This window comes from Gopherus flavomarginatus, chromosome 3 (genome assembly GCF_025201925.1).
Source record: "Gopherus flavomarginatus isolate rGopFla2 chromosome 3, rGopFla2.mat.asm, whole genome shotgun sequence".
NCBI classification, from domain to species: Eukaryota; Metazoa; Chordata; order Testudines; family Testudinidae; genus Gopherus; species Gopherus flavomarginatus.
The window spans coordinates 26975347-26994877 of record NC_066619.1 but is presented as its reverse complement, the minus strand read 5'-3'; the positions used below and the strand labels follow the sequence as shown (position 1 = coordinate 26994877).

General features: G+C 39.3%; 1 protein-coding gene across 4 annotated transcripts in view; it reads right to left on the bottom strand.

The window, feature by feature from the left end:
* The window catches only part of NIPBL (NIPBL cohesin loading factor), a 309341-nt gene that overhangs the window by 100727 nt on the left and 189083 nt on the right, over positions 1 to 19531 (bottom strand). For all 4 annotated transcript variants that reach the window (XM_050943765.1, XM_050943763.1, XM_050943764.1 and 1 more), the window contains 5 exons: positions 8718 to 8900; positions 2678 to 2878; positions 2387 to 2458; positions 2205 to 2294; positions 715 to 818 (listed from right to left, as the gene is read on the bottom strand). In XM_050943765.1, coding sequence (XP_050799722.1) covers positions 715 to 818; positions 2205 to 2294; positions 2387 to 2458; positions 2678 to 2878; positions 8718 to 8900 — 650 coding nt within the window. The remainder of the gene's footprint in view (positions 1 to 714; positions 819 to 2204; positions 2295 to 2386; positions 2459 to 2677; positions 2879 to 8717; positions 8901 to 19531) is intronic.

Genomic DNA, 19531 nt, shown 5'->3' with positions numbered 1-19531 from the left:
GGAAGAGGCTCATATACTAAGGAATCGAGAAGTCTTCATAAGAAGTGGCCCTGGAAAGACAGAGTGAAGATAGTAGTGAGGCTGAGAACAGAGAGCCCATAGTATAGAATCACAGGGTTGGAGACTCATACACCTCTACCTCGATATAACGCTGTCCTTGGGATCCAAAAAATCTTACCACATTATAGGTAAAACCATGTTATATTGAACTTGCTTTGATCCACCGGAGTGCGCAGCCCCGCCCTCCCGGAGCACTGCTTTACTGCATTATATCCAAATTCATGTTATATTGGGTGGTGTTATATTGAGGTAGCGGTGTACTAGGAAGAGAGTATTAATCTTAGAGGGGTGATACCAATAACCTGCTTCAACAGGATAAACCCCAAAATTGAAGCCCAGGAGGGCACAAAAAGAAAGTCATAGCCAGTTAAGGGCACAGATATTGTTTAGCCCAGGGAAGGGAACCCTGCATTAACAGGGATGTAAGACTACTGGGCCTGGGGAAAGGAAATCCAGTGAGATGCCTGGGAAGAAGACTGCTGTTGTACTCTGGAAAGGGTGGACTTTGTGACATCACCCTCTAGCTACATCATCTCAGTGAAACGAAGCACTGAGGACCACTCACTGAAAGGAGGGAAACTGAGGCAAGCACAGAACAGGAAGTAGTAAGAACACTGCTACAGAGGGGAAATGTATTTGAAGATCATGACATACCTTGTCCATAATGCCCATTGCCTTAATTTTTGCAGATTCACTACCCAACTCACTAAGCTGATGTTTTCCCAATAGCAACTCCTGTGGAATCTCATCATCATCACCTTTAAAAAAATAAATAAATAAAAAAATAAAATAAAAGTTTACATCCATTCCAATTATCTTCACTAGTTTTAAAAACAGGCTGCTTATTCTAATTTATATGGATTTAGGAGTCTAAATTCAGGCACTCATTTCTGAAAATCTTTGGCCAAAGTATTTGAATATGTCCAGCTAAACAAGCAGTTCATTTAACCAATTAGAGAATTCCATTGCCGCAAAAAAAAAAAAAAAAATCAAAAAGAAAAATGGATGTCATTCTACAATTAAACATTTTTGCACTATCAATGGATTAAAAATGTCTATAGCATCACTGAATGTTTTATAAAATATCTAAAAATGTATAATTAGAACTGGATGGGAAACAATTTTCCCAACCCATATGAATTTAAGATTTCAAAACCATTTTTCCATTCCAAATTGTGACCTGATAACCCATCCACTACCCTTGCCAAAAAAAAATCCGATTAGGTCAATCAAAATGTTTTATTTCAATGTTAATACTTATATTTTTAACCATTTTTGGTATAAATTAATTAAAATTTCAAAATGACGTGTCATTTCAAACAAAAAAATTGTTTCCAAAATATTGAAATATGATATTTCAGTGTTTGAAACTTTTCAAACATTTTTTCCAACTGGGAGATTTTTCAAAACCATCCCTTTCCCACTAACAGTTTTGGTTTCTACAAATCAACATTTTCTGATAAAGTAAGTGTCATTGGAAAATTCCCAAACAGCTTTTTAGTTAAATTTCACTCAGTAGTTTGAAAAGCTACTGATTGCATACATAGGTTGTACAAGTGATTGTTTATTTGTTTATTTTTACAGAGGTAAGGGCTAGAAAAGATCTGTTAGGTTATCCATATGCCAGTACACAACTGTTTGCTACAATATAGCTTCTAGTGCTTTAGCTGGGGTAGGGAGAGATTTTTGAAAGCACCTCAGGGATTTAGGAGCACAAGTTCCATTAACTTTCAATGGGAGTTACGCTACTAAATACCTTAGGAGTATTCTCTCTCAAAACATCTTCAATCCCCATTGCTGATGACCCATTAAGGGAGGTGTAATGCAGAAGATAATCACATTTGAGATAGATATTCTCCCCACCCCAGTAGCTTAAGGTTTGCATCTGTTGTGGTTTGTCTCTCTTCTAAGTCCTGCAAGGAACCAAGGTTGGAGGAAGAAGAGCAATTAGAGGATGGAAGAGGAGCTTATCTATGGTGGCAGCCAAAAAGGAGAAAGGAGACATTTCCCAGAGTGTACACACCAGAGGCAGCCAAGTTACAAAGAAGAGGCTCTGCAATAAAATACTTAGATGCAAATTTTGTAAAAGCCTCATGTAGTTTTGTACAACGGAAACAGCAGTGGAGAAATTTCTGACATATTACCAAATGTAGTAAAATCCATGTCTTCCAGATTTTCCAAAATATTTTCTACTGAAGCAGTAAACCTCTTAAAAGTTGAGGAATCCATCATTTCTGGTGAAAAAGAAAAGTATATATAATTGAATTATATACAACAGACAACATAACCTGAGGAAAACAACAAATTCAATCTTCCGAAAAGTTACCTTCAGGTGTTAGTTTAGGTTCATAAGCCTTCCTTTTCTTTTGTTTTTCTTTTTTCTTCATTTTCCTAGCCACTAGTAAACAAATTCAGAGTTTAAAATGAAGATATCTGAAACAAATGCTTCTGTTCAGTTTCATAAAATATTCTGCTGAAGTTGGATACATGAATATTAAAAGCCATAAACAACATTCTTTGACTAGCCTATCCACATTTAACATGCTTATATTAAGAATGCATGGAAGGTTTATATTAATTATACAGAGTAAGATGTACTTTAATACTGATGAATTACCGTCACTGAGGGGCGGAGGAGGAGAATAATCATCCATGTCAGAGTCTTCTGGAGTGCGATTGCGATAACGGCTACTACCAGAAGTCCTCCTTCCTTCGTGATGACTGCTTCTCCTATGATCACCAGAACTTCTCTTATCATGCTCTTCATACTCCCAAGCTTTATCATCATCTCTGTCCTTTTTGTGTCTTTTCCGAGATGCTAAAAATGAAGCAAGTTTTCGTTAGATAAACTGAAATCACAATGATTTACAAATTTAAGCAAATTTGTGTACTATTATTACATTAAGCAAGTGTGCATTATAAACCTGTAACATTAAAAACCCAGCCATGCCATTATCCTAATAATATTTTTTGAAGATGGTATAAAGTCCATGCCTGAAACAGGAAGAGAAGCCTGTTAAATTTTTTTAAAACTTACTCAGAATACCTGCCCTTTTAAATAGACTAAGGGAGGGAAAGTTGAAGGGTAAAATTTTCATAAGTGCATAAGTGACTTGGGCTCCCAAGTTTCATTTTTATTAGGCATCTAGAACCCCAGCTCTCATGGACTTTCAATGAGACTTGAGGTTCTGAATACCTACATCACTTTTGAAAATGGGATTTAGGAGTTTAAGTCAGTTAAGCCCATATTTTCAAATGTATTTAGGTGTTGCAATGCCTAACTGATTTAGAGGCCTAAATCTCATTTTCAAAAGAGATTTAGACACTTAGGAAACCAGTGCTGTTCCTGGACAAAGGGCTAAACAGTGAGGTGGCAAAATGTGTATATTATACAAAATTACTCAAGACTGTTAAGTTCAAAGCAGACTGTGAAGAGTTACAAAGGTATCTCACAATACTGGGTGACTGGGCAACAAAATGGCAGATGAAATTCAATGTTGATAAATGCAAAGTAATGCACATTGAAAAACATGATCCCAGTTATACATACAAAAGGGTAGGGACTAAATTAGCTGTTACCACTCAAGGAGGAGATCTTGGAGTCACTGTGGACAGTTCTCTGAAAACATCTGCTCAAGGTGCAGCAGCAGTCAAAAAAGCTAACAATGTTAGGAACCATTAACAAAGGAATAGATAATAAGACAGAAAATATCATAACGCCACTATATAAAATCTATGTTACGCCCATATCTTGAATACTGCGTGCAGCAATGGTTGCTTGTCTCAAAAAAGATATATTAGAATTGGAAAAGGTACAGAGAAGGGTAACAAAACGATTATGGGTATGGAACAGAGGAGCAATTAAAGACATTGGGACTGTTCAGTTTAGAAAAGAAATGACTAAGGCAGGATATTTTACAGGTGTGTAAAAACATGACCAATGCGGAGAAAGTGCATAAAGAAGTGTTATTTACCCCTTCACATAACACACAAACGAAGGAGTCATCTGATGAAATTAACAGGCATCAGATTTAAAACAAATATAAAGAAGCACTACTTCACAGAATGCACAGTGAAGATGTGGAACTCATTGCCAGGGGATGTTGTGAAGGCCAAAGGTATAACTGAGTTAAAAAAAAAAGTTAGGTAAGTTCATGGAAGACAGGTCTATCAATGGCTATTAGCCAAGATGGTCAGGGATGCCACCCCATACTCTGGGTGTCCCCAAACCTCTCAATGCCAGAAGCTGGGACTGGACGACAGAGGATGGATCACTCAATGATTGCCTGTTCTGTTCATTCCCTCTGAAGCATTTTGCACTGGCCACTGTCAAAAGACAGGGTATTGGGCAAGATAGACTATTGGTCTGGTCCAGTATGGCCATTCTTCTATTCTTAAGTTCTTAAATCCAATCCAATCACTGTTGAGCACAGGAATGCCTAAATACCTTTAAAAAACTGGGTTTCAGGATTTTTTAAAATTTAATTGTGATACATTACACAAAATTCAATGTTCTGAAGGTAAATAGCAAAAAGAAGGAAGCTAGAACCAGAACCTCAGAGCCAGAGAATGAGATTGTGGCTGAAACCATAGACAGTAACTGTAGCCAGCAGAACTGATAATAGGACAAATATCCCACAGGCTAATCAAGTTCTGGTAGAAATTCAAACAGCTGAACAGTGATTAATTCCAAGTGAGATTGGTGCACTTATGGAATTAATAAAAATGGTTGAGAATGTGTGTGGCAGCGGCGGAAAGCTAGCAAAGCAATTGCCCATGAAACTACTTGGAGACAAGGAAAGCAATCTGGGATGCTTGGAAGTTGGGAGAAATACTGGAAGGGAAATAAGTGCTTGGGGGACTGTCCAGGTTCTGTCACATCTCTTAAAAGAATGACTCTGTATAAACCCGAACTGCTGATTTAAAAAACAAAAACAAAAAGCCACCACCTTTTCAAAAGGTGCCAAACCTTTTGTGGAGTCAGGTGAACTCCCCTTATACCAGAAGTTTACAAAAATCTGTTTTATTCTTCCTTAGTATCAGATCTTAGTTCATTTTGAGGCTGATTTATCTAAACGTAAGTAGAGTACCTGATGTTTCACAGGGGCCAATACCTAATTTTCAGTTAAGTTTTCTACAAAGTGTTTTTCTTTAGAATGAAAGCAAGCATTAAGGGAGGATTTTAAGAGGTGGGTATTAGGCATCTTATATGCTGCTCTCAAATCTGTGCTGCAGAGGATTTGTATCTTAACAAGCATACTTATTTCTTCTCCACTGAGCAGTAGAGGACCTGTCCCAAAATGCTCAATGCTGAAAGTAACTTCGAATTTTTGCTAAGTGGCCTGTATTTTTACCCTGGCCTGAGGGACCAGTAGTTCTAGTGACTGTGCAAACTAGGGAACTTTTAGTGCAGGATAGCAAGGTCCACAAGAACAGTGAGTGCGCAGCATGCTAGTGAGCTGTAGATTTACACTCTAGCTTACTGCATACTAATTGTTCATCTAGACAAGCCCATCACATAACATAGGTTTACTCTGGAAAGTGACTCTAAAAATCGCATTACTCTACAAAAGCTCCTCGATTTACGCAAGGTGTCCTTGTGTAAGTCGAATTTTGCTTGAGTCGGGAACCTATCTCCGACAACTACACCCAAAAAAATAATAATTACGGAACCTTTTCAGTAAGTCCGGATTTTCGTAAGTCGGGTTTGCGTAACCCAGGGAGCATCTGTACTGACAATTTCCAGATAAAGTTTTCTTCATTTGGCAAATAAATGTGTATTTAACCTAGCTTCCTGCAAATGAATTTGGGATCTGAAAACAAGGAAAGGGCCTCCCTGAAACGTGCATCATCACTAGTAAAAAAGTTCTGCAGGCAATCTAGTCCAGCATTCTGTCTCTTACAGGGATAATATCAGTTAGCTGGTTCGAAATCAGAATTTTTGGTTCATAGGAAGTATGGACATTTCAAAATTTGTTTTCATCACAAAGTGGAACAAAATTTCATTCTGAAAATGATGATTCTGAAATTGTTTCTTTTCTTATTTTCACATTTCATAACAAATCAGGAGGAGGAGGAAGCCCTATGACGGATATCATATGAAAATAATATACTTTCAATTTTATTGTTTTAAAACCATGAAGGGTAGCCACAATTTAGTATTGACAAACATTTTATCTTCTTTTCTAGCTCAATCAGTATTAAGTTGCAACTCCCCTTAAGACTTCTAGTACAATAAAACAAAAATAGAATATTTCAACCATGTCATTATGTCATGTCAGTAGGAGCAGAGTATATTATGCACCACCATTAATGGCATGATATGTGAAAATAATAGAAATGTAAATATGAAAAATAAAACTATAAAAGTTGAAAACTATTCCCCAAAATAAAAAAATTCTGAAATGAAACTGTTGAAAAAAAACTTCCCACCAGTTTTAAAGTACCAGATACTTCTGAATAAGATGCAAGGACAATGCAAGTAGGCATATGTGGGATAATCTGACCCCACATTAGGTTTCATCCTGATCTCTGAGAGGTAAAGCTTGATGTAAGCCATGGAACAGGTTTAATATCCGTTCCAAAATTGTTTATCCAGAATTATAATTTTCTTGATATCCAAAAATACCCAATGTATTTTTCAATCTTTTTAAATTCTTGGCCTCAGCAACTTCCCATGGCAATGAGTTCCACAGCTATATCCAAGTTGTGTGAAAAAATACTCTTATTCGTTTTGAATTTCCCACCTTTTAATTTAATTGAATGCCCCCTTTGTTCTTGTGTTAGGTGAAAGGGAAAAAAGAATTTCTCAGTCTACCTTCTCATTGCGATTTATTACTTTATATACTTTTATCATGTCCTCACTTATTCATCTCCATGCTAAGGGGACAATTCCAATTCACTCCCTCTCTTCATACCAAAGTTTTTGCATGCTTTTGATCATTCTTTTCACTCTTCTCTGAACCCCCTCTATTTCTGCAATATCTTTTCTGAAATGGCATGAGCAGTACCATACACAGTACTCCAGATGAGGCTGCACCATTGATGTATAAAGGCATTACAAGAATATTTGTATTATTCACCATCCTATTATTTGTGCATTTTAACTGCTTTTTTGACTGTAGCTGCAGACTGAGTATAGATTTTCACTTAAGTTTCTACAATGACACTCTGGCCCTTTTCTTGAGTAATCACATTTTGAATCCTGTAAGGTGTAAGAGTTGTTTAAATTTTTCCTTGCAATGTGATTACTTTGTATTTATCAACATTCAATTTCATTTGCCACTATGTTGCTCATTTACATGACTTTTTTAGGTCTTTCTGGATTTCCTCATAGTCTTTTCTGATCTGGACAAATAAAAGTAACTTTACATCACCTGTAAATTTTGCTACCTCGCTACAGCCCTCTCTCCTCCCTTCCACCTTTCCAGAATATATTAAACACCAAAAAACCCAATATGGAATCTTCAGGCAACCCTCTGTTAAACTTTGGCCATGGTGAAGATTAATAGCCTGGTGCCTCAAGATTCTGTACATCATGGTCATAACAGCAGCCACTGGTGTCTTTAAAAAAAAAAGGTAGTGTACTCCTCTTTGGGTTTCCATCTAATATGGTGAGATTTCTCTTTTATAGTAGGTGACAGAATTGTCTGTGGTCTCACTCAGACTCATGGGAGCTCAGTATCAGATTATAATACATGATTTTGATGACCATCTTGCCTCTCCTCCCCCAAGTCACTTCCATTCAGGGCTGATTGCAAAGGTTATCTCAAGAGCTGTTAGAAGTAATTTTGATTTGTCCAAGCAATAATACCGTCCGTCCACCCCCCAGAGGATGAGGCAGTCCAGGAAGGGCTGTGCCTGAGAAACCCACTGGGCAGAAGGAGCCCAAGAGTCTCCATTTTTTTGTTTTCTTGTGTTTCCAGTTAGGAAAAGTGACAGTTCATTTTCTTTTTTGAGGCTTAAAAACATTCCTAAGGCCACATTACAGCGAGAGTTTCTTGCTATGCTGAATTCTAGACCTCTGACTGATCTAGCCCCTGTATGCAGTGAAATCTATTAGTCTGCTTTCAGTGCTCCAGGGAGAAGGGGAATATTCCCCAGTTCAGTTTGTCAGACATGGAAGGGACATGAGAATTTACAAAACTGATTTTTAAGATCGTACATAGCATTATGTTACAGCACTAGGAGTTTGAGATCCCTGACTGCAAAAGTCACACTAGAATTAAAGTATGGGTGAAGTAAGATGATAAATATTCAATTTTGAAGTGTGGGTGGTCACCAAATTCATTAAATTATTTTTTCAACATTTTCATATAGAATATTATCCATGTAAAACTTCTCAAGACTTTTTTAATGGTCTTTTCTTTAACCTGAGTCTAAAAGTGTCCTGCAGCACAAGTGAAAAAGTCTATGAGATATCCTGCCATACATGTAGGATTGGGGAGAGAATTCTAACAAGCTACCTATTTATCTTGAGTGGTAAACTTAGGTTTAGTAATTTTTCTTCAAAATAAGTTACTCAGTCAACAAGTTATCTAGACCTCAAACTTAACTTGTTCTTATATTGTTTCGATCAGTCAGCTAAGAAATCTGTTAGCAAGAGCAAAGAGTTATTCTGCTGTTTAATAGTAGTAATAGAATGATGTACTACTTACATTCAAAAGCTTCTTCACTTTCATTGTCTTCATCAGAACTGATCTCAGCATATTTTGGTTTCTCATTAACTGTGCTACGTTTGCGCTTGTTCATTTTCACCCGTTCACAAAGTGGCATGGTGGATTCAATTTCTGCCAAGAGCTCAGGAGGCAACTCCTTTAACACTGACTGATCTATGCTACCTATTAATGAAGAGTAAGAAGAGCAAATGTGAATCTGAAGATAACAGTAAGGGACCAAACCTGTAGTTCTTTCTCAGGAGTAATTCTAATACAGCACCCTCTAAATATCTCATAGTTAGATATTCTTGAAAGTAACTGATGTCTGTCCAAAGTTTTAGATTTTGTCAACTTTACAATTAAAATCATCATACTTCATCTCTTACGAATGTACTTTTAAAAAATGTTTATCAGCATATACATGATACAAATTCAACCAGCGACCTTCACATATACTTCCCTCACTCCCACTAAACAGGGTCTTATGTCAGTTGGTTCTCCAAATTTGCAGAAGTGTTTAAAAAAATTAGGCTAACTCAGGATTCAGTATGCATCCTGGTCACATTTCTACTTATTCTGCAACATCTCCTTTACAAGTGCACATAAGAGGATTACTTTGCAATATCAGCAGGTGGAGACAAAAGCAATCAGAATTTACACGGTTGTTAACCTTAAAATAAGGCCAGATGACTAGCACATCTCAATTGTTTCATATGTGGAAATACAACTTTTTGGGGGGCTATTACAGAGTTCATTTTTGTTGCTCTTTTCTTAAGCTTATCACAAACACTTAAAAAACACTGAAGTGATTGATTAGGTACCAAATAAAAAGAAACAGCAAATAGTAGTACACTATTTTCTAATAATATTCCTTACAGTACCAGAAAGTTTATGTAGCATCATATCGTTATCATCATACATTTTGGTAGTGTTGTTAGGCCTATACAAAGCCAGGACCTCTTAAAGACACTCTTCTATAGGGAGGGTGTTGCATGTATTTCTTAGCAATCAGCCAGGGAAACCAAACTAGTTCAAAGATCAAGTATTATGCTTCAGCACTGGTTCCAATGCCCCAATCCTGCATAGACTTATACAGGTGCGTATATTTATGTAATACAGGTGCATATATTTATGTACTGAATAGCTTCACTGAAGTTAATGAGACTACTCATAGCACAAAAAGCATGTGCATAAGTCTTTAGAGAATTGTGACCTAAATAAAGGCACGACAAAAAGCAACTATGGGAGGAAGACAAGGAGTGGCAGGGGAGAAGAACATGTTTCTGCAACTCAGTTTTTAGTATTTTCTTTCTTGTTGCATTCAGCAGGATAGGATCTGCTCTGTACAAATCACCTCTCATCAAATTCTCTTGAGAAGAGTAGAGGTTATTATATATACAGAGCCTCATTTGTTCAGGTTCATATAGAAATACCTGGAAAATCTAAGTTTATGCATAAGAAATGAGCCTTATGGTAACAAGCATTAGTCTACAAAACACACACTAATGATTTTGCTCTGCTTCAAATTTACAAGATACTTATAAAAATTTAAAAGGACGCACAACTTAACTGTCAAACAGAAATGTGATTTTTATTTCCTAAAATATTTAAGATCAAATCTTCCTCGATATTTTATTTTCAATGTATTTAGTTTTTGCATTTGATAGGCTTTAGTGTATAGTTTGTTTTACTGTTAGCATACTGCACAGTCAGTCACTTTTTCCTCTAGTTTGTGTGCCTTTTTGAACAGTAGTATAGGAGGGGAAAACATTTTGCAGTTTTCTTTAGAAAAGATTTACAAACCCACAAAAATTCGCAGGGGGCAACAGGGGCAGGTGAATTACCTGAAATTCCATTTAAGTTTGGAAATTGACTAGGATACGTTGATGAAGTGCCTTTAAGATATTAGCTACCAAGTATGTTAATCCTTTTTTATATTTGTACACTACAATATATTTGTAACAATCAAAATAATCATAATGAAACGTCATAATTTTACCAAGATACTTTATACTTAATACTTAGGAATCTTCACATTTTAAAATATAAAGACATTTTATGTATATGTATTTTACTGTACAGCATTGTAAACAAAAAAATTCTGAATAGATATGTTGTCAGATACAATCCATCACTTTTCACACTTAGCAAAAATTAATACACTGGTGTACTCTTTAGAACAATTTACTACGGGACCTCGTAAAGTCCTAACCACATCATAATCACACACATTGGTGAACCCTGTGAGAACATTGTTGCCCCCAACATGGTTAAAGCGTATTTCAGTTCTACAGTACAAACAGGATGGGTGTTTTAACCTTGTCTGTGAAACACGATAAAGTTTTGCAGATCCAAATATAATATTTCCTAGTTAAAACAACATTTCTGTGATCCACAATTAAATAATACTGTAATCAGGAATACTAGAAAAGTATGTAGGGAGGTTGGCATACAAAATATGTACTTTTTCTGAAAAAGTGCTCTAAAACAGCTTCAGTCTGAGGGTTCAAATGTATATTAAAAGCTTTGACAGTTAATATTAAAAAATTACTTTAAAAATAAATTCATGCAAGAAACCTGACAAGTCCCCGAGTTCAGTGATCAAAAAAAGACATCTTGTTACGCTTTTCCAGAATAACTTTTTTCCCTAAAATTCTTAGATTCACATAAACAATTTCAGCTTGTACCTGTAATTACAAAAAACACCTTTAATTTTAATTAAAATACCTTCCCCTACCTAGTTGATCATCTAAATTAATAATACAAATTATCAGTTGATTTTATTCTGAGAAATGTTATGGTATTTGCATTTATTTTTACAACCTGAAAAAAAAGTAAATTGGTTCCCTCACCTTCCTTTATTTACACTATCCAATAATACGATCAGAAGTCTTTCACGGTATAGCATTTTGTCTGTTGGAATCTTTATTTTAACTACAAAAGACTAAAAGCCTATTGTACAATTAAATGCCCCCAAACTTAGTTAATCCAGAGGTAAGGTTGCCCAGTAGTGCATTGTGACATCCCAGAATACAGTGTGGCTAAATTTAAACCACTATGAACCAGGAAATGAAGAGTTAAGACATATGCTACCCTTGCAATGCAACTTTAACTTTACCAGCTGGAGATGGCAACAAACACTAGGAATGGCTCCATAAGGGTGGTGTAAAGATTAACAAACCATCAAGGAGAATGGATTCTCCATCTTCGAATGCCTTCAAATCAAGATTTACTAAAAGATGTTTTAGTCAATCACAAGTTAACAGGCTCAGTACAGGTGTAACTGGATGAAATTCTCTAGCCTGAGATACGCAAGTTATCAGACTAGATGGTCTACTGTCCCTTCTAGTCTTAACATCTATGAATTTATAATTAGTAGATACGAGAAAGGATTAAGCCAATGTGCCATTGCTTGTACTCTCTTCCACAGATTCGAATTCCAGCATTTATCGACCTGCACTCCAGTTGCGTTCACTATGTTAGGCGTAGCTGTACTGAATGGATAAGGGATTAGAAGAAGCAGCCTGGCTACAATATGAAGAGAAACACATATGGAATACGAGGGATCAAGGATGCCTCATTTGAGCACTGAATTTTGTAGGCTGTGTCAGTAGAAGTGCATAAGGGTGTCCTTCTTGCCATGGGAATTATCAGCAGCCCGGTGACAGTGGTTTCCAGGGTTTAGTGACAGGAAAATAAAAGGCAATGTCTCAGAAGAAATCCTCAGCACAAAGGTGAAGGGGTGATAATATTTAATGAGTCTGGTGTTATTTGCGTGGAGTAAGGTTAGTGTTTGAATGTTGGCCAGGTGCAGGTGGCTCCTGTTTACTACACCTGACATAAACCCGAATTTTGCCTTAGCAGATAGAAGGTGTTAGACTTGGTCCTTCAGTGCACATGTGTTTCGTTTGCAATGTGTTCTGTAGCATCTGTGAGGACAGAGTGCTAGTACATGCGCTATTAATGTGTTGGGGTATGCCTAAAGAGGGCAAAAGCAAAGTTGCATTGTGGGGCTCATGTGAATCTTAACTCTTCATTTCCTGGTTTTCAAAGGTTTAAGTTTAGTCACTCTTCACAAGGCTCTACCGTGCAACTTTAACTCTGTTTTAATAAAGTTTTAAGGCATTTAATTGCCTTGTTTTTTAAAAAAATAGTTTCTCAGTATTTGCACATACCACAACTCATCTTCCCCACTCCACTGCCTCTATGCCACTGATTATTCTAGGCATAGAATGTAGTGTAGTGGTTGCATGTTTGTCCTTCCACTACTCTTGCATCATCTCCTTATCTCGTCTTCTGCCTGTCCAGCCCACTGATTCTCCCACCTCAGTCCTTCTGCCCATGGAGAAGCAGGCATCAGCCTGGGACCTGCATGTTAAGGAGCTAGGGTAAGGACACAGAAACAGTCCAGGGACTTGCATGGAGTCAGTGGAGACATTTTTGAAGGGGGACAGACATGGGACCACATCAGAGGAACCACTGTCCTGTGGTTAGGACACTAACCTGGAACGTGAGAGGATCTGGATACAATTCCTGGACTTTGGGCAAGGCACTTAGGTTTTGTCTACAAAGGAAGTTATAGAGATCATAATATTGCCATAACGTTCTCTGCGGATGTTTATTTCTCAATAAGAATGGGGTTTTTTTCTCTCTCATTTCTTAAACCATTTTCAAAGCAACATAACCTAAACTGAAGAAAGACAGTCTTGACACCAGAAAAAGAGTGTCTACACAGGGAGATAAGCTGGTAACTATAGCAGAACAAAGTCACACCTCATCTAATATTGATACTGCTTCCCATGTAGACGAGACATTTGTTTCTGTCTCAGTTCTTCGTCTGTAATATGGGAATAATAGCTATTGTGAAGATAAATACACTGAAGACTGAGGTGCTCAGATATTACAGTGATGAGGGGCAGATTAGTGCCTGTGATTGATGGATGTGGGTTTCTGGAGAGGACAGAATTGAAGTCACCTCAACATCCCCCACTGCACAGCTCTGATTCCCTACCTTCCACCCCACTCTTCCCTGCACTGTTCCAACACTCCCCCTCATTGCTCTGACCTCCCATAAACTCCCCAACAGCTCAGACTACCCTACCACAGCTCAGAGCTGCTCCCACTCGTCCAACATTACCTCCTTCATGCCTAATATCAAATGACTAAAATCAGTTGGGGGATGATTAAAATCATAGTTTTAGTCCCCAGTATGTTCAAAAAAAGTTAGAAGAACCAGGTGATTTTGTAAAATGTTGGGTTGTTTAGGGGACTGTATCTTGGAGAGCTCTTGCTCAACTGACCCTAAACTTAAACCAATAACTATCACACACCCCCATAAGATACAGCAAATTTCAAGGCAATCTGGATAAAGATGCAGATTTTAGAGCATTTAGAATAGCAGGCCTTTAACTAGAAAGCAATGAAAAACCTCAGCTATAGCACAGCATGAGCTCTTTTGTACCAGCGGCCACATATAGTGGAAGCCAATGGAGGCAGTGAGACAGTTTTGATTAGTAATCGAAGTACACGACTAGGAATCATTTCCACAAGGTGGTTTTTATTCCTTAGTGTCCTTTTCTGAACTTCTCACCTTTACCTATTTCTAAAATGAGGCTAGTACAACACACTTTTGACAAATGCTTTGAGATCTTTGAAAGAAAAATATGAAGTGCAAAATCATATAATAGTACTCTGTTTAAAATGAAGTAGCATTGGAGACCCAAATAATTTCAATGCCTTGTGAAACTAATTCAATAATTCTGTGAACAATTGATCATATTATTTTGTGTGAACCTGACCTTCACTATTATCACTATTCCTGAACTGTAGAGACACTGTTGGCAGATTCATGACCAACTATGATTAATTTGAAATTTTGTTTTTATTTGATAAGTGTGGTGCGGGGGGGGGGGGGGGATTGTTTTGTTTTGTGCACAAATGTAATGCTTAGTATCTTTTTTACCAATATGGAAGTTTTGATTTTGTAATTGATGTGACCCAGAGATTTGTCATGCCCTGTGTTATAAAAACAAATTAAAATTTGAGCCATAAATCCTCTTTGAATGATATTGTTTTCAAAGCAGAAAGTGAAATTATGCCTTGATTGAAGTAGTTCCATAACTTTTTCCTCACATTAATTCAACTTCTGCTGAATGTAAACTTTCACTAAAAAAAAAAAAAAAAAGGCACATTTCTCCAATCATGAATGTCTAAAAGTAAGCAAGTACATCCAACATTCAGAAATCTAAATACATGGCTTCATTTTCAGAGGTGTTCACTTCTACCAGATTTGTGAGTGCTTAGCATCTCTGAAAAATTAGACTACAAGTTTCTAACATTGATATCTGCAAAGATAACCTTTCAAATGAGAACCAATTAAGTGCTGACTTTTTGACTCTGCAAAAGGACAGTCCATGTGTTATTCTATTTTTGTTCTCAAGGAGATGAATAAAATTTATAATAATCCAGTTAGTTTCAGGGCTGTGTTCAGAAATAGATGAGCATAATGTCAATTTCACTCTTTTGCAGCTTAGAGAATACTTGGCGCAGTAGCCAAGGCACTCGCTGGAGTGGAGAAGAAAAAAATAGAAGACAACTCACACAACTCACGGTAGACTGGACATGGAGAGAGGGGTGAGGTAACAGACCTCTCCTCTTTGCAGCAGCAAACTAAGATGAGAGAGAGAGGGATTGTGTATGTCTTCTTACATCTGACAACCAAGGGGGTTACAAGTTTATCTGATATTTGCTAAGGAATGGGCATACAAAAGATGAAGCTTCCAGAGCACTATGTTAGTATAAATCCTGGGAGTGGAAAGTGGTCAAGTCCTGTAGTGAGACTGGGATTCTGCAGGCCCTACTACCATAATAGCGGGAGCAGGTAAAATGTATGTTGTTGCTGGTGGGATTAAGTCCACCAGAGAGGTCCTTTGGGGTCATTTGCCTGTCCCATGTCAGGATAAAGGAGGAGGGTTGGGCGTGGGGCTAGCAACTCCACCCCGTAAAAAAATCAACCTGCTACAGAAACGCCAACAATAGAGACAACAGAGACTTTTACCCTGGAAAAAGAACGATCTTCAACTCGAAGATGCATGACGCTGGGTGGTAAAAGCCGTGAGGAAGCCACTAAGCCAATTACCCTTCTTGCAACCAGGAGGATTACCATAGGCACATGGAACGTAAGGACCATGTACGAGTCAAGAGAGACGGCGCAGGTCGCAGCAGAGATGAGGAGCAACAACCTGACCCTATTAGGCATTAGCGAGACAAGATGGACGCAAGCGGGGCAGAGACGACTGTTGACAGGAGAGTTGTTGACACAAGCAGCCAACTATCACCACCAGACAGGCACTGCGGTGGAACCCTCAGGGCAAGCGGAAAAGAGGCCGTCCAAGAAACACCTGGCGACGTGACCTTCAGGCTGATAGCAAAAAAACGGGCTATATCTGGAACCAGTTAGAACGAATGGCCCAGGATAGAGGATTCTGGAGACCTGTTGCTGGCGGCCCATACCCCGATTGAGGTGACGGGCATGAGTGAGTGAGTGCTGGTGGGATTGGGAGGGGCAAAAAAAACAGATTGCAGTAACGTGTGGGAAAACACTAAATCTCTCATCAGTTTACCACATAAAAATTGCGCCTGAATTTCATTTATATATAGATAAACCATTTTTTTTTAAAGTAGCATGGGGGAATCTCTCTTGCAGAATTTGTGGGATTTAAGGTTTTTGTGGGTAGGAGGGGGACAAAAATGCAAGAAACAGTGCAGTAATGGGTGGGAGTAGGTATTGTGGGGTGGGATGGGAGCAGAATTTTAATAAGTCCCATGCAGAGTTCTAGCAAGTGATGAATTCTTTTTAAGGTTCCTCCCACTTTGTGTGTCAACTTCCGGCTAACACATTTGGGAAATTTTTCAGATGATGAACCTGTTCAACACAACCCAGACAGAGCAAAGCCTAGGATAAAACTGAATTAGAACTGTATCTCTGCTTGCGCTAGAATTAAAAAAAAATGCATGTTATTACAAAGTCACATAACTGTATTTCTATCCTATTCAGAAGTTGAAAAAGCAAAGAAGATATTTCCCCCTAATTACAGCATTCTAGTAATGCTGTTTTGAATACCTGTATATTTAATATACGAATTTAACTAATTTAAAACTTTTAATTGTGAATTTTCTTATAGTCCTTGTGTCAGGGCCCCTGCTGGAGGCCTTGTAGCCCTGCATCACCCTGCCCCAGAGTAGAGCAGTGAGAAATCCTCCAGGCAGCCTAGAGTGGCTGCAGAAGAGCGGCCAATTAGAGGAGCTGCTAGAGCGGCCAATACGGAGCCAGAAGGGCCAGACAAAAAAGCAAGTAGCAGAGCAGAGTCTTCAGTTGCTGTGTGGAGCTTCATGAGGGAGGCATGAGTGCCTGTTTCACTAGATGAACAGCAGGCCATGGACAGCTCACTGCAGAGAGCCCAAAGGCCAGAACTGAGCCCAAGAAAACCTCTCAAGACCAGCTGAGACCCCCAACGGCCAGGGGGTGTTTGAGAGAGGCAGGTGCCACCCTGATGTAAGACCAAAAAAAGAAAAGCATGCTCACACCCGACCAACCAAAGTGTGCTGCCCATGAGAGGCAGGTGCCTCCCCCCCAAAAAGACTGTGATTACAGGTATATCGGCTAGAGAAAAGGGGGCACTTGCAAGAGGTGGGTGCTGACCCGGTTACATTATGGTACTAGAAGTGGGATCTTCGGATCAACCTAGTCTAAAGGGAACTAAGTCAGAATTCACTGTTTTACTGCAAGCTTTTAACTGTTTTATTGCGTGAGGCCAGAGCCAGAGCCCGAGCCCGAAGAACAGGCAGTGGCAGCAACTAAATAGTGAAGGCAGAGGCAGAGGCCAAAGGAAGGGAGAGGCAGAGGCAAAAGCAGTAAGACAATGAAGCCACAGGCAGAGGCCGAAAGAGGGCCAGGGCCAGAGGCAGCCACAGAAACAGGCAAGTTTTTAATTATTTATTGGGCAGAGCCAGAGCCCACAGAGAGCCAGAGGCAGAGGCAGCCCCAGTGGAGTACACCCTGACTAATAGGGGCATGAGAGAAGACTGGGGGGAAGAACCACCGCCTCAAACCTGTCTGAAGGGGGAGGCATGTGGCAGGGTGGACTAGGTCCTGAGGCCCCCTGCTGGGGGCCTTGTGGCCCTGCATCACTCTGCCCCAGAGTAGAGCAACGAAAAGTCCTCCAGGCAGCTTACAGTGGCTGCAGAAAAGCAGCCAGAGGAGCTGCCAGAGAGACCAATAAGGGGCCAAAAGGGCCAGATAAAAGGCAAGCAGCAGAGCAGAGCCATCAGTTGCTGTGTGGAGCTTGACGAGGGAGGACCGGGTGCCTGGCTGGCTAAATGAGCAGCAGGCCACAGACAGCTCACTGCAGAGAACTCACTGGGCAGAACTGCACCCAGGGAAAGCTGCCGAAGACCAGCTGAGAGAACCAGCAGCCGGGGGGATGCTTACGAGAGGCAGGTGCCACCGTGATATAAGACCCCCTCCCCTCCCCAAAAAAAGCAGGCTCACACCCAACCAAAGGGGGCTGCCCATGAGAGGCAGGTGCCACCACGAAAAAAGACTGACCACAGATATATCAGTCAGAGAAAAGAGGGCGCTCGTGAAAGGTGGGTGCTGACCCCATTACAGTCCCACATGCTCCAAGTTTTTTCTAGATGCCAGGGGAGCCTTTTAGAACAATGGACATGACTCTCAGCTGGTTTAATCAATAGAGCAATACCTGTTTATGCCAACTGAGGACCTGGCCCATTGAATGCAACATTGAACAGGACCTTGTTCGAAGCCTCTTTCTATTATTATACCAAATGAAAGTTGTATCTGCCATAAATCCCAAAGGGTCTGCAGCTCTGCTCGTATAGTCTAATGTTTATAAAGGCTCCTTCAAACACTACACTCATCAAAATAATAACTCAAACTTCTGTAACTTCCAAGCATTCTAGATAACGGTTTCACAGCATTGAATAGCGTTCCAGTTTCACCATTGGAGCTTCCTGAACCATAACTATCAAACTTATAGGACTTAAAAGCTCAACCAGATGTACTTATACATTTTATAAATTCCATGAACTCTGTTTTTCTCATGGAATTTACAAACGCTGCCAGCTTCATGCAAATAGCTATAATTCACAAAAAAATTGCAAGACTTCTTAACTGTGGCATTAATACCTTTCAGTTCCCTCACTACTCCTTCCCAGTTATGTTATAAATGTGAACTGCCCCATACATCTCATGAAAGGGGGGCATGGATCAGTGTTCACATTGCACTCCCCATCAGTACCCAGCCCAAGCTGGGGAAGCTAATGATCCAACCAGAAGACAAAATTCAGCGCTGAATCCTGGTCATGTGCCACCTGAGGCATATGCTAAGAAGATCTCATGGAAGCAGTGAAGGACTCTCCTGACCCAACCAGAGAACAGTGTGGGAAGAGCAGGAAGAGAATGAAACATGCCAAGCTCACTTAGCCACAACACAGATATACCCCGGATGCTGGGGTAGGTATTTGGGATTCCACTGCTACCATTTGTGGGAGCAGAAACCACTACCTCTGCCTCACTGGGAGAGAAGGTCTTCAGCAGGGCCACAGTGTGGGGCACAGCCACAGGGAGCCCATGACAGCTTATGCCTAGGACCATGGAGTGCATTACTCCAGCCTGCCAATTATCATATGAATCGTGCTTAGACTACATGTTCTGAAAACTCTATATGGGATTCAAAAATCAAGCAGGATTCTTTACTTCTTTAATTAAATGTTCTGGAGGCCAAAGTATACCT